Source organism: Bidens hawaiensis, unplaced genomic scaffold (genome assembly GCF_021521415.1).
Source record: "Bidens hawaiensis isolate Kalapana, Puna unplaced genomic scaffold, B.hawaiensis_p1.1 tig00006968_1, whole genome shotgun sequence".
NCBI lineage: Eukaryota > Viridiplantae > Streptophyta > Magnoliopsida > Asterales > Asteraceae > Bidens > Bidens hawaiensis.
The window spans coordinates 982,119-996,542 of record NW_027491478.1 but is presented as its reverse complement, the minus strand read 5'-3'; the positions used below and the strand labels follow the sequence as shown (position 1 = coordinate 996,542).

The following is a 14,424-nucleotide window of genomic DNA, read 5'->3' as shown; positions in this document are numbered from 1 at the left end:
TTTAAATCGGGCATTTTAATACCGGGCATTCCAAGGAATTGGTTCCGGATTGGTATAAATGGGTCTGAACCAATGGATCCAACAAGTATGACGCGGAACTGGTTCCCGGGCGAGTCCGAAACGGTCATTTTCCACACCTCTATGACGAGAAGTACACGTGATTTTCCGTTTATAAAAACTACTTTATTAATCACATTTAGAAAAATGAGCAAAATAGCCTGGAATCATATTTCAATAACAAAAAAAACTGACAATATTATATCCAGAGCATGAATGCCATTATATTAATTATTTCCACATTTTGAAACCGAACCAAAACAAACCGAATCGTTAACACATTTTTATAAACACGAGCCCATATTTAACTCTAACGCTGAAAGGAGATCGAATACGAGCCAGTATTTGGATCTTTGACTGCTTTAAAGTTGTCCACACTCATCCCAAATCGTCCTAGAATCGAGTTCCCCATATCCTTCAACTTCCCTACACAAATATAAAATCCAAATAAAGTTAAACCCCCGTTCATACGCGTGCAGGCGGTTTAACGGTTCAGCCAGCGAGTCACTAAACCCTTTTTTTCTTTGTAAAATATGCAATTATGTATGTATTTTTATTATTTATATCAACTTTACTATTTTCAAATTATGGTCCATATGGCCGTCGGGTTATAAACGAGTCGAGTCGAGTCGAGCCGAGCCCAAGCTTGTTTAAGCTCGAGCTCCATTCTCTAAAGCTCGAGCTTGGCTCGGGAGTAGGTTTTCAAGCTCAAGTTGGGCTCGTTATTATTTATATTCAAATTAATTACATACATTTATAACTATTTTTGTATATTCAAAGTTGTATTTTTTGTATAACATATTATACACACACAGTATTTAGTTAATTTACAATAATCATATATATATCTAGTAAATCAATCAATCATACCCAGTGAAGTCCCACCAACAGCAAAGCTATAAGTAGGGTCTGGGGAGGGTGGGATATAGGCACACCGTACCTCTATCCAAAGGGATAAAGGGGTGGCTTCCAGAGAGACCCTCAGCTCTAAAGTACATATGTATGAAGCAATACAAAGAAACCAAAGTTCAACAGTAATAAAAACATTAATAATAATAATAATAATATATGTAAAGAAAATATCATTATGGTGTGTGACAAAAAAAGGAAAATAGAAGCCCTAGGGTAATCATTTATCCCTAAAATCATTTATCCCTATATATATCTAGTAACCATTACGTAAATATATAATTAAACCAGTAAATACATATTATATAGATATTTGGCCAGTTTAGGCTTGCGAACCTATTGAAACTCAATGTGTGAAATTTGGCGTCAGGCTCGGTCTCGTTTGTTAAACAAACTTACTTTTAAGTCGAGCTTGTTTAAGCTTGGCTTGATTCGAGCTTTTAGCGAGCCAGTATGTCACGAGCGGCTTGGCTCGTTTACACACATAGATTAGGGTCATACATGATGATCTCAAACGGGTCAAATAAATTTAGATAGTTGCTGATGACCTTCTAAATTGTGTTTTTATTCATAGGTCTAGGTTATTGTTGCAATAATATTGTTTATTTCATATTTATTACCAGACTATTTAACTAATTACAAAGAAAAAAAAATGTTGGCGGGTCATCCCAACCTCTAAAAGAATTATAAATTTGGGATTTTAAAGTTTACCGAGCATCTCTTCCTTCATTTTTTCCCGCTTTTCTATGGCCAACGGTTCTAATCGGAAAATTGTTCTCCTACATTGGTTATTTGAAGGATCCAGTTCTAAGATTTTCTTCATATCTGCAAAATTAATGCATAAGTAACAATAAGTTACTATGATACTGATAGAGCAACTATGTATGGAACTATAATAATACAAATGGCATAAAGCAGAAACCTATTTTCGTTTGATTCTTATGTTACGTGATTAGAAGTAAGGGTTAAGGGTCTTCACTGACCGAACAGCTCAAACCAAAGTAAGGTTTGAGATCTGTACGGTTTAGTTTGGCGTGCTAACGGTTTGGCCAAACGTTTGGTACCTGGAACCGTCTGTCTAACCGAACCAGTCGCTTAGCCTTCTTTTTTTCATTTTCAAATATGTAGGTTATCAGGGTGTTCACACCGTTGAAACAGACCAAATCACTCAACCGAAGCAAGTCGGCTGGTTTAAGATCCGAAAATTCGGTTATGACGGTTTGAGATCCGAAAGGTTCGGTTATTACGATTTGGCAGTTTAACGGTTCGATTACGATTCGGTCCTGTTTGGAGTTTGGAACTGTGCATGCACACCAAATCGACTGTTTAGCCTTTATAAACTTTATAAAAAAAAATAATTTTGAAACATGATCTTACAAATTATGTATATGTACTATAACCATGAACCATAATTAACATTTTAAAACTTCAGTTATGTAATTACAAATTATGTATATGTACATAACCACGAACCATCATTATCTTTTTAAAACTTCAATCACAAACTTTTTAAAAAACAAAAGAAATCAAACCAGCAAAACCGAACCATTAAACCACCAAACCAGCTGATTTGATTTGTTGTATTCTGCATTTAGCAGTTCTGACCAAAATTTGGTCAAAACCGGCCAATCATCTTTATAATTTTATAATTTTAAATACAGGCTAACGATTTTTAAAGGAAAATAAGAAAAACATTGAAAATGTCAAACCACCAAAACCAAACCATTATACCACTAGGACCAACCAGTCCAACCGGCTCGGTTTGTCGTTTCCCAAAACTGAACTTGTGTTAAAAAAAAAAACAGCTTGCCTTAAAATGAGAATGTGGTAAAAGTTATTTGCTATTTTGTGTACTAACATGTGGAACGTAAAACAAGATGACATTAAAATTGGAAGTTTCAGTGTATAATAAATATGATATCAACTGAAGAACTGACCAGGAATAGCCTCATCATAGTTTTCAAGCTTTTCATGGGCTTCTCCTCTTCTAATTAAAGCTTTCAAGTATGTAGGATTTAGTTCCAGTGCCTTGCTACATTCTTTAACTGTGTCCTCATATTTGCCCTGTGACATAAACAAGCAATGCCATGAGGGAATGGATATTTACGAATAAATACACTCCTTTTATTTTGATGATAACAAAATCACAAACTACAACGTCACGCACTATTATATATAATTTAACTCTATTATCATAATAAGTCATATATAAGATCAATACAATAGAAGTTAGTAAGATTTAGTAATGATCATTTAGTAACAAACTACATATTTTAATATTTTTAATAAAAAGGGCCAAGTAACTTGCGTTCTGTCAAAATATTTCAATTTTATGATCATTTTGGTCAAACAAGACTGTTGGTAGTATCTTGCATAAGAAGATATCCAGAATCATTTCATGTAAAAAGCACAACCTACACATTTTTGGCTAAATATTATACAAATTGAGAACACATCTTTTTTACGAACAAGTAAAGGTGCTTGGGTAATTTTGCTGTGAAAAACTTTGAAAATACTAGTTTTTGAAGAAAAGTAAATACTTAGTGATAGTTAAGTGTCAACCGTAATCTTATTATAGTATTAAGAAATACAAATATACCCAAGAAATAATAGAATAACAGTTTTCTGAATCACAAGTGACTGCATGCTATGATCTAATTTACAGGATTCATTTTTTACGTGGCAACAAATTCTTTTAATGAGACTCTATATAGCAAAATAAGAAACATACTTTTTAATAGTTCATGTCGCAATTTCTTATTCAGGTTTCTGATTGAACACAAAACATCATAAAATAAAAACATAGAAGTCTTGACATATATGGAGCTTCAAACTCAACAACAAATGCAAATTAAAAGGATGAAAAGTTACTAACTTACCAGCTTGAAGAAACATGTAGCACGATTATTATGACAGATAGACCTAACTTCAGAAGAAGATGGCATCTCAGGTGCAAGTTGGATAGCATAATCATACTTCAACAATGCCTCTTCATACAGGCCTTCTCCATATAACTTATTTCCTTCAACTTTTGCCTCATTCATTTGCACCAATATTTTCTGCATGTGAAGTATAAGAGATTATTATGCTTTTAAGGATGTCATCAGAGATGGCATCATTTATTCCCAACAAGTAGGTGAATAATATTAAACAAGCAACAAATTAGTAAAATTATGTTACTATTAAGTCACACTGTAGTGTAGGTAAATCTGAGCCTACTCCATGTGATAGTTAGCATTTTAACCAATGAAATTTCATTGTAAATAGAAAAATCTACTGTGAATTTAGAGTTCATTCAACCACAGAGACCAGGAAAGTGATGTCATCATTGAATTAATATCAGCATGTATTAGACAATATACTTTAGTATTAGAATAATATACTTTAGTATTAGAGGGCTACAATGTGTAAATATATTTTCTATTTATATCCCATGTAATCATCTAATTATGATCGACCATTCATAATACAATTACAATTACAAGTTTATTATGGTATCAGAGCCAGAACAACCCTAACCCTAATTCTGCAGCCACCCTTCTTCTTCCTGCCAGCCACTCCCACAATTTTTTATATCAGTTCCTTGGCTAAACAATGGCCATGATTGTTGCTTTCTCCACAATTGAGAAGACCTCTCACAACTCTCATAAGTTTGGGTTCACGTTGTCTCCCACAAATTATGGTTTCTGGAAGACAATGATTCAACCCTTTCTTGTTACCAACAACTTAATTGGCTATGTCGATGGCACAATTCCTTGTCCCCCACCACTGATCGAACAGGCTGCATCTTCTGACAAGGAGACTGCCCGCGCACCGCTGTCAAATCCCAACTATGTGACATGGGTTGCCAACGACGCCCATGTTCGTATGCTGATCATCTCTACTATCTCAGAGGCTTCATTCCCACATGTTCAAAGTACAACATCTAGAGAACTGTGGCTCTCTTTAGAACGTGCGTATGCACCTCACACATCTTCTAGAGAATACACCCTAAAGACTCAACTTTTAAAGCTGGCGATGAAAGGTGACGAAACATCTTCTGCTTATCTCAATCGAGCAAAAGAGTAAGCTGATGCTCTAGCGAATATTGGTGAACCTTTTAAAGAAAAGGACCTTGTCATGCTCGTGATCTCAGGTCTTCGTGATGAGTATAACGGATTCAAATCCACTATTCTTACCCGACAATTTCCCACCGCCTTTATTGAGCTTCATGGTCTCCTTGCAGACCATGATTACATGGTGAAACAATCTGCCCCTGTTGTCCCCTCACCACAAGCCTTTGCTGCCACCGTTGCTGGAACATCACAATACACCAGATTTGCACAACAAGATCCATTACAGGTTCTTACTCAGCTGGCCTCACAACTTGGTTTGCACTTACAACCTACAACTCAACAGCACTCACAGGCTTTCTATTCAAGTCAGAACCGGGGTCGTGGCCGTGCCACTAATAACCGTGGTCGAGGTCGTGGTTCCTACAATCGGTACCCTCGGGGAAACCAAAGTCAATTCAACTGGGCATCCAATCAGAACACGGTCTATGGTACGTGTAATAGGTGTGGCATTGGACACCTGCCGTCCGAGTGTCCCAACCGCGACCCTGCTACTATCCGGCCCAGGTCACAACATTCAGCCAATCATGCTGAATATCGCTCGCAGGTATCTTCATGGCTTCCCGACACGGGTTCTAATAGCCATGTAGCACATGATCTTTCAAGTCTTAGGGACTGCTGAAGCATACCAAGGTGAGGACGCTCTTCATGTTGGCAATGGTAAGGGTTTACCCATTCTCCATGTTGGTTCCACCCGTTTTTATTCACCCACCAAAACCTTTTCCTTATCCAATATTCTTCATGTTGGGTTCGTAGGCCTTGTTGGCCCGGTTTATTATATGAAGTCAAAAGAGGAGACGGGTGTGGGCGGTCGGGCCCAAGCCTGGCCCGGTTTAGATTTCTTGCATAATAATTTACTAACCCTAGTTCAGTCTCTATATAAACAACATTATGTACTTGTAATATTGGTCACTCAATAAAGATATACCTAGTTGCCACACGTGGACGTAGGTCAGTTTAGACCGAACCACGTTAAATCCTCGTGTTCGTTTACTGCTTTCGTGTGTGTGTTCGGTTTCGTGTGTGCGTTTAATCCTAACAAGTGGTATCTAGAGCTTAGGTTCGGGATCAAACGAAGAACACGTTGAGCCGCCAAACCTTACGGCCGCCGCCACCCTACTGCGCTAGGGTTCGCCGCCGCTGCTTGCTGTCACCACCAGTCATCGTCATTCAAAGCCTTGCTTCCGCAGACGCTGTTGATCTTCGCTCGGTTCCGAACGCAAGTTCCTGACAGTTGCATAGTGTCTTCTTTATTGGTTGGAGACCCAGTTTTGTTTGGATCACATATTATTATTAATATTATTTTGGAGGCATTGTCATAGGCAAGGCAGGAGGCCCAGTTGAATTAATTTAGGTCATCTAAATTAATTTTCCTTTGTGGTTGCTTTGGATCGTGAAGAAAAGGGCAGTATGCCTATTTGATTAATTTTGTGGGACAAAAGTTTTGGGCAGCTTAGCCAAGAATAAAGTTGGGTCGAGATCCTACTTTGCAAAGTACGAGTCAATAACTGTTAAATCAAGATCTTATTTTTATTGAAGAACCGTTGTCAATCGGAAGAAACGTTAAAGAAACCGAGAACCAGTGCCAACCGCGTTTGTCAGGTTTTATTGTTTCAATTTAAAGTTTCAGTTTCTGATTTTCAGTTCGTTATTCCGCTCCACGTTAAATAGGTTGATTGTTTAACAAAGTTCAGTAGAACAGTCGTTAAGTTCAGGCTCGTGTTGCTGTGTCTGTCTCTGTTTTTTATCCAGTTTTTCGTTTTAGTCATTGTTATGGCAGAAGACGGAAAGTTTTCGATACAGAAGTTTGACGGACAGAAGTTCGGTTGGTGGAAGATGCAGATTGAGGCACTACTTTGTCAGAAAGACTTGGATGTAGTTCTTGAGGATGAAAAACCAGAAAAGTTGTCAGAAGCAGATTGGAAGAAGTTAGACAAGAAAGCTAGGGCTTGTATTACATTGTCGTTGTCGGAAGATGTGGCGTTTAACGTCATAAAAGAAACCACAGCCCGTGGTATGATGGACGCACTATCCAACATGTATGAGAAGCCTTCGGCAGCGAATAAGGTCTATCTTATCAGAGAGCTAGTGACAACTCGAATGAAAGAGGGTGGGTCAGTTACAACTCATATCAATAATCTTAATTCGATCTTGTCCCGCTTAGTGTCAGTTGACATTAAGTTTGATGATGAAGTTCAAGGCCTCTTGTTATTATCCTCTTTGCCCGACAGTTGGTCGCAAACAGTGACTGCAGTTTGTAGTTCGTCTACAAATATTACTTTCGATGGGATTCGAGATCTGATTCTGGGAGAAGATTCAAGACGCAGAAGTTCAGGTGAATCATCAGGCAATATGCTAGTCACAGAAGGTAGAGGTAGGGGAAAACAGCGAGGCAGTGGGAGCAGGAAGAGGAGTCAGTCTAAGACTCGTAAGGATATTGAATGTTGGGGTTGTAAAGAGAAAGGACACTTCGGGAATCAGTGTCCGAATGGTAAGAAAGAGGTGAACGTTACAGAAGACGACACAGATGACGGGGTCAGTAGTGATGAGGCTTTGGTTTGTAGTGTTGAGAGTAGCGTTGATGCTTGGGTGATGGATTCTGGTGCATCGTTTCATGCCACTCACTGTAGTGAAACGATGAAGAATCTTAAATTTGGGGATTTTGGAAAGGTTCGACTAGCGAATGATGATATTTTAGAGGTTACGGGTATGGGAGACGTTGATTTGATAACTTCAGCCGGTACTTCTTGGACTTTGAAAGACATGAGAGTTATTCCAAGTTTGAAGAAACGTTTGATTTCAATTGGGCAGTTGGATGACCAAGGGCACGATGTTAAGTTCGATAATGGGCAGTGGAAAGTAGTCAAAGGGAATCTCGTGGTTGCTCGTGGCAAGAAAATGGGTTCGTTGTATATGGTCGATATGTCACCGAAAGGAGTGGATCCAGTTTTGGTGAAAGACAAAATCCGGTTCACAGAATCTCGTGGGCAGAAGGTTCGTTTTGCAAGTAACAAACCCAGAGCCAAAGTGAAGATTCAGGATGAACGAGCTAGGAAGGTTAAATCAGTTGGGGGACATCGTGACAGTGGGAGCACATGTCGTGTTTCAGTTACAGTTCCAGGTCGACAGTGGATTAAGAAAACCAGTATTCCAGCTGTAAAAGTCTCTCCAGTGAATTACTTGCTGAATATGGAGAGTGTTTGTTCTCAGGTTATCTCAGGATCCGGTAGTTCGTTACAGTGGGAGCCGGTAGGGACAGAGAACGGGTCAGGGGCAGTTTTAGCCGTGACTGACGTGTTGGAGCTCCGGGGAGCTTCAACGGGCCTTCAGGTTAATTGATGAGAAGGCGGTGGTAACTAGAAGAAGTTTAATGTTCAGATTACAGAAGTACAATCAGGAGTGTAGACGAGAGTACTCAAGGCCTCCGAGTGGGAGATTGTTGGGTTCGTAGGCCTTGTTGGCCCGGTTTATTATATGAAGTCAAAAGAGGAGACGGGTGTGGGCGGCCCGGCCCGGTTTAGATTTCTTGCATAATAATTTACTAACCCTAGTTCAGTCTCTATATAAACAACATTATGTACTTGTAATATTGGTCACTCAATAAAGATATACCTAGTTGCCACCCGTGGACGTAGGTCAGTTTAGACCGAACCACGTTAAATCCTCGTGTTCGTTTACTGCTTTCGTGTGTGTGTTCGGTTTCGTGTGTGCGTTTAATCCTAACACTTCATGTCCCACAAATTAAAAAAAAATCTTCTTTCTGTTCAAAAATTTTGTCATGATAATAATGTCTTGTCTTTTTTGAATTTCATGCTTCTTTTTTGCTGTGAAGGACAAGTTTACACGCACAATCCTCCTCACGGGTCCAAGTGAGCATGGGCTCTACTCCATTCAACTTCAACCAGTTCCTAAAGTTGCCTTCACAGCTGTTCGTGCTTCTGTTCACGCATGGCATCAACGACTCGGGCATCCTCATCCACAACTTTTGCATTCTATGTTATCTAAGTTTTGTCTACCTGTTTTGAATAATAGTTTGAATTCTCCTTGTAATGCTTGTCATATAGGGAAATCATCAAAACTGCATTTGTCATCTTCTAATTTTAAAAGTACTCATGTTTTGGATTTAGTATTTTGTGACGTTTGGGGGCCTGCTCCTGTTTCTTCTTATGATGGACACAATTATTTTTTACTTTGTGTTGATCACTTTACTCGCTACATGTGGATTTTTCCTTTGAAGCAAAAATCAGATGTATATCCTGTTTTTAAACAATTTCTTGCCATGGTTGAACGACATTTTCAAACCAAACTCAAATCCGTACAAACGGATTGGGGTGGAGAATTCCGAAACCTTTCTAATTTTTTCTCTTCTCTTGGCATCATTCATCGTCAATCTTGTCCACACACTAGTGAGCAAAACGGTTTTGTTGAACGTCGCCATAGACATGTCGTGGAAACTGGCCTTACCCTACTCGCTCAATCTGGTGTTCCATCTCGTTTTTGGCACTTTGCTTTTGACACGGCTGTTTATCTAATAAACCGAATGTCGTCTCGTACGTCATCTAATGTCTCTCCGTTTGAACATATTTTTTCTCGCAAACCCGACTTCTCCTTTTTATGTATTTTTGGTTGTCAATGTTACCCTCATATTCGTCCATACAATAAACATAAGATGGATTTCCGTTCTCTTCCTTGTGTGTTTCTTGGGTACAGTCCTCTTCACTATGGCTATCGATGTCTTGACCCGAAAACTGATCGTATCTACATTGCTCGTCATGTTCGTTTTAATGAACAAAACTTTCCTTTTTTACAACCTTCTCCCACACCTCAACCCCTCTATCTGATCCATATGTCTCTTCCTACCCATCACCTACCATACATGCCGACCCTACCTCACTCGATGCACTATCACCTACTCCACCCACCAGCCCACTTTCACCATCACCAACCCCTTCACCTACAACATCTACACCTTCCATTATACAACATAATCAACCCTCTCCTCCCTTACAAACCTATAGCCGTCGACCCAAACCACCTAAGCCACAAACTCGACCTGTTACACCACCTCCCCCCACCTCCACAACATCTGCCATGCCTGTCCCTCCTCGTAACCGGCCTGCCAACCTTCGCCAACATCCCAAACAACGTGTTCCCTACAATCCATCAGCCTTTACTACCACTACAACCCCGATATGTGTTGAACCTACCTCCTTTGCTATTGCCAACAAATCTCCTCAGTGGCGGGGTGCCATGGCTGAAGAATATGCAGCCCTCATTCGGAACAAAACTTGGTCACTTGTGCCACCTGTTCCTAATGCAAATGTGGTGGACTGTAAATGGGTATACAAACTCAAACGAAATCAAACAGGTGCAATTACTCGTTACAAAGCACGCCTAGTGGCAAAAGGGTTTAACCAACAACATGGGGTTAACTACCATGAAACATTTAGTCCAGTTGTGAAGTCTACCACCATTCGCACGGTTCTATGTATTGCCGTGACACAACGGTGGTCACTTTGCCAATTGGATGTTCAAAACGCCTTTTTACATGGCGAATTAAATGAGACAGTTTATTTGCGCCAACCACAGGGTTTTATTGATCCACTAAAACCGGATCATGTGTGTCTGCTTCACAAATCCCTATATGGTCTCAAGCAGGCCCCGCGTGCATGGTTTAACCGTCTGACCAAGGCTTTGTTCTCTCTTGGGTTTCGAGGATCCAAAATTGATCCCTCTCTTTTTATTTACTCCTCTCAAGGAACTCTTCTTTATATGTTGGTTTATGTTGATGATATAATTCTCACAGGGAACAATACTAGTGCGATAGATCGCATCATCAGAAGTAGTTTGGGTCAGACATTTGCTATTCAAGACTTGGGATCTCTATTGTATTTTTTGGGCATTGAGGTTCTTTCACGAGGATCCGACATGATTTTGTCTCAAAAAAAATACATATTGGAACTGCTTCAACAAGCTGGTCTCTCGCAGGCCAAATCGGTCTCCTCTCTGATTACCACCACTACTAATTTATCTCTCGGTGATAGCCCTTTGTTTGAAAATCCGGTTCGCTAACGCCAGATTGTTGGTGCCTTACAATATGTCACCTTATCTAGACTGGACATTACTTATGCGGTTAACAAAGTGTGTCAGTTTATGCATTCCCCAACAAAAAACCACTGGGCTGCAGTTAAACGGATTCTTCGGTATCTTCAGGGTACATGCGACTATGGTCTCTTAATCCAGCATTCATCCGGATCCATTCTTCATGCCTACACAGATGCTCACAATTCATCCCTGAATGCATTCTCGGACGCTGATTGGGCTGGTTGCCCGGATGACCGCCGATCCACCGGGGGATTTGCCATCTATTTAGGCTCTAATCTTATCTCATGGTCTGCTAGAAAACAACGAACTGTCTCTCGGTCATCAACTGAATCTGAGTACAAAGCCTTAGCTGACACAGTTGCAGAGCTCACTTGGCTTGAAGCCCTCCTTAGAGAACTCAAGGTTCCTATGACATCAGCCCCAATTTTATGGTGTGATAACTTGGGTGCAACATACCTTTCAGCCAATCCTGTCTTCCATGCCCGCACAAAACATATTGAGGTGGACTTCCATTTTGTTAGAGAAAAGGTTGCTGAAAGGAAACTCTATGTCCAGTTCATTTCTACAAACGATCAGATCGCAGATATCTTTACTAAGCCATTGCCATCTCAACGATTCACTGATTTACGAGCCAAGCTACAGGTCGTCACCCGCCCTTAGCTTGCGGGGGAATATTAGACAATATACTTTAGTATTAGAATAATATACTTTAGTATTAGAGGGCTACAATGTGTAAATATATTTTCTATTTATATCCCATGTAATCATCTAATTATGATCGACCATTCATAATACAATTACAAGTTTATTAGCATGCAAAATTACTTGAAATTTGCAGACGATTTTGATTTAAATATTATATCTGAGTTAAGACTGCCAAAAAAGTTGGTGCAAATTGGCTATAAGAAATCTTAGTGAATATACCACCTTTAAATAATAAAAACACAGCTAGCAAGTTGCTTAAAAATGTATAATAACATTAAGATCATTACATGTGTTTTCAGTACAAAACTTTTGTGGCTTGCAAGTCTAGTTAAATGAAGAGTTTAAGAAACACACCATACTGCCATAGGCAATAATTATAAATTATATATCAGAACTTACAAGGCAAAATTTCTACTCTCCATTGCATCCCAGTTTGGCTGTCAATTACATATTAAATCTAAGGTACATTATACTTATGAATGTAAAAGATCAAATTGATTCTTAGAATCTATCCCCCGTAGAAGAATATTTTGTAAACACGTATAACTGTAGCTATCAAAGTCTCTACAGTCTTGGCTGGAAAAGAGATACATTTATTTGGAGGTCATACCAAATTACCAATTCAGCTACTAACTGACATATCTTACACTCGTACTTAGGTCCAAATAGATGCAGTCTGAAATCTTAAGGCCAGAATTGCCAGTGCTACTTAAGTCCCTTAGCCACAAATTATAAAATCTGATAGTCAAAAAGAAATTCTTTTGGATTTGATTTATGATGAACTTAGATGGATCTGGACAAATTTGTGAACCAAGATAAACTATATGTAAGTGTATTAAAAACAAATATGCATTGTAGTGATGGCTATACATAATATTTGGCTAAGAAGCATCGAGTATAGCACTCACGTTTGGTACTTAGAAGTCTCAAAGTATATGTCAATAAAGTCCCTGATTTCGTTGCTACTATGATGGCCAAACTCAAAAACAACTAGCAATTACAGTTTCCTATCAGCTATCTCTATCAAGTATTTATGTTATCAACACCTGAAGTAGAAAAGGAGATGCAGTGTTCCCATGTCACATTGTCACTACAGCATCACATCATTTGACTATAATGTGATGCTAACCACTCAGCAATGCACTTCTCACCTAGCCTCACAGAGCAACATACACATCTACAAGCAGTATCATCATACTAGGATTGGATAAAGTACTTTTAACCTTAACTTTATCTTCTTCTTTCAAGAAAAGCATCCTTCTTGGGCTTTAAAGAATTTGGGAATCATCAAAGAGTTTGAAACAAATTGTATCAGGAAGTTTAACTTCCTAAACAGAACTACAAGCTCTTTTACTCTGCAATGACGATGTGCCGGCTATGGTGCCGTCTTCTATTTATACGACCCCACCATTAATATACCAACAAGCTTCAAACACTGCATGCCCACACACCAAGATCATACTAAATCACGTTTTCTTATGCTTTTAAATAATTGTTAATTTAGCCACATCATCGATAGACACCTCAACAAAGTTAACAATCATGTCCTATTGCTTCCAACATAAAGGATAATTACAAACTCAAACATACAAAGGGCCTCAAGAGCTTTAAACACCTCTCGTAATCAACATTAGACAATATAAGGCCAATTAAGTCAAAAAAATACATGAGGCTAAATTAACAAGCATACCAAAATGCAACATCTTGCCATTAGCAATTAGAACACTAATGATCTATCTGTTGGCAAAACTGTGTTCAAACTTGATACCTATTAGGTGGACACCCTAGGGCCTACGCTTACAACTAGACAATGACAAACTATAACCTAACTCATGATACTCATGAGTAGAAATACAATTAAACACCATAGCAATTAAATATACAAATAGTAAATCAACATTTCTTATGCTTTTGGATGATTGCTAATTTAACCATATGAATCATATATAAACGCCTCTACGAAGTTAACAAGTAACAACCATATCATATTCCATCCAATGTGAAGGATATATTATTTACAAACTCAACCATACCGTGATACTGAGGCACCTAATAGATTTAAACACCTCTCTTATTCAACATTAGACAATTAAGAACACCTAGCCATTAGCAGCTAGCGCATTAATAATCCACCTGTTGGCAAACTTACACACCCTAGGGCCTACGCTTACATTAACACACACACACACACACACACAGTATATATCAATTAAAGTAAACGAAACTTGGAGAACACGAAGCCTAACAAACCTGTTTAAGTTCATCATCATTAAGCGCATCTTCATACGTCTGATCCTTCGGCTGGTGTTCGTGTGGTTTATCGTCATCATTATTATTATTATTATTATTATTATTATTATTATCGGCACCGTCACCGAGTTCCGTCTCGCTGGCCGTTTCGTAACCGTCAGAAGCGTATCCGGCGGTTGTTGTGGCTTTATCGCCGTTGACGGAATCTGTTGAGTTTGACGGTTGTGGCGGTAACGTTGTATCATCGGCGGACTCAATCACCACCATTTTCACACCAAGTCCGTTG

General features: G+C 39.0%; 1 protein-coding gene across 1 annotated transcript; it reads right to left on the bottom strand.

Moving 5' to 3' along the window:
• Positions 1-207: 207 nt before the first annotated feature.
• On the bottom strand, positions 208-14,424 carry LOC143634055 (uncharacterized). Its single transcript, XM_077102235.1, has 5 exons — positions 14,139-14,424; positions 3,846-4,025; positions 2,904-3,030; positions 1,678-1,791; positions 208-483 (listed from the first exon to the last, which is right to left on the bottom strand). Exons 1-5 carry the CDS (start codon positions 14,403-14,405, stop codon positions 368-370), a joined length of 804 nt encoding a protein of 267 aa, XP_076958350.1. The 5' UTR covers positions 14,406-14,424; the 3' UTR covers positions 208-367.

Coding starts and splice junctions, on each gene's coding strand:
- LOC143634055 (XM_077102235.1), bottom strand. CDS start 14,405: ATGGTGGTGATTGAGTCCGCCGATGATACAACGTTACCGCCACAACCG. Junction 4,026..14,138: donor ATGATGATGAACTTAAACAG/GTTTGTTAGGCT, acceptor CTTCACATGCAG/AAAATATTGGTGCAAATGAA. Junction 484..1,677: donor AATGAAGGAAGAGATGCTCG/GTAAACTTTAAA, acceptor ATATTTGTGTAG/GGAAGTTGAAGGATATGGGG.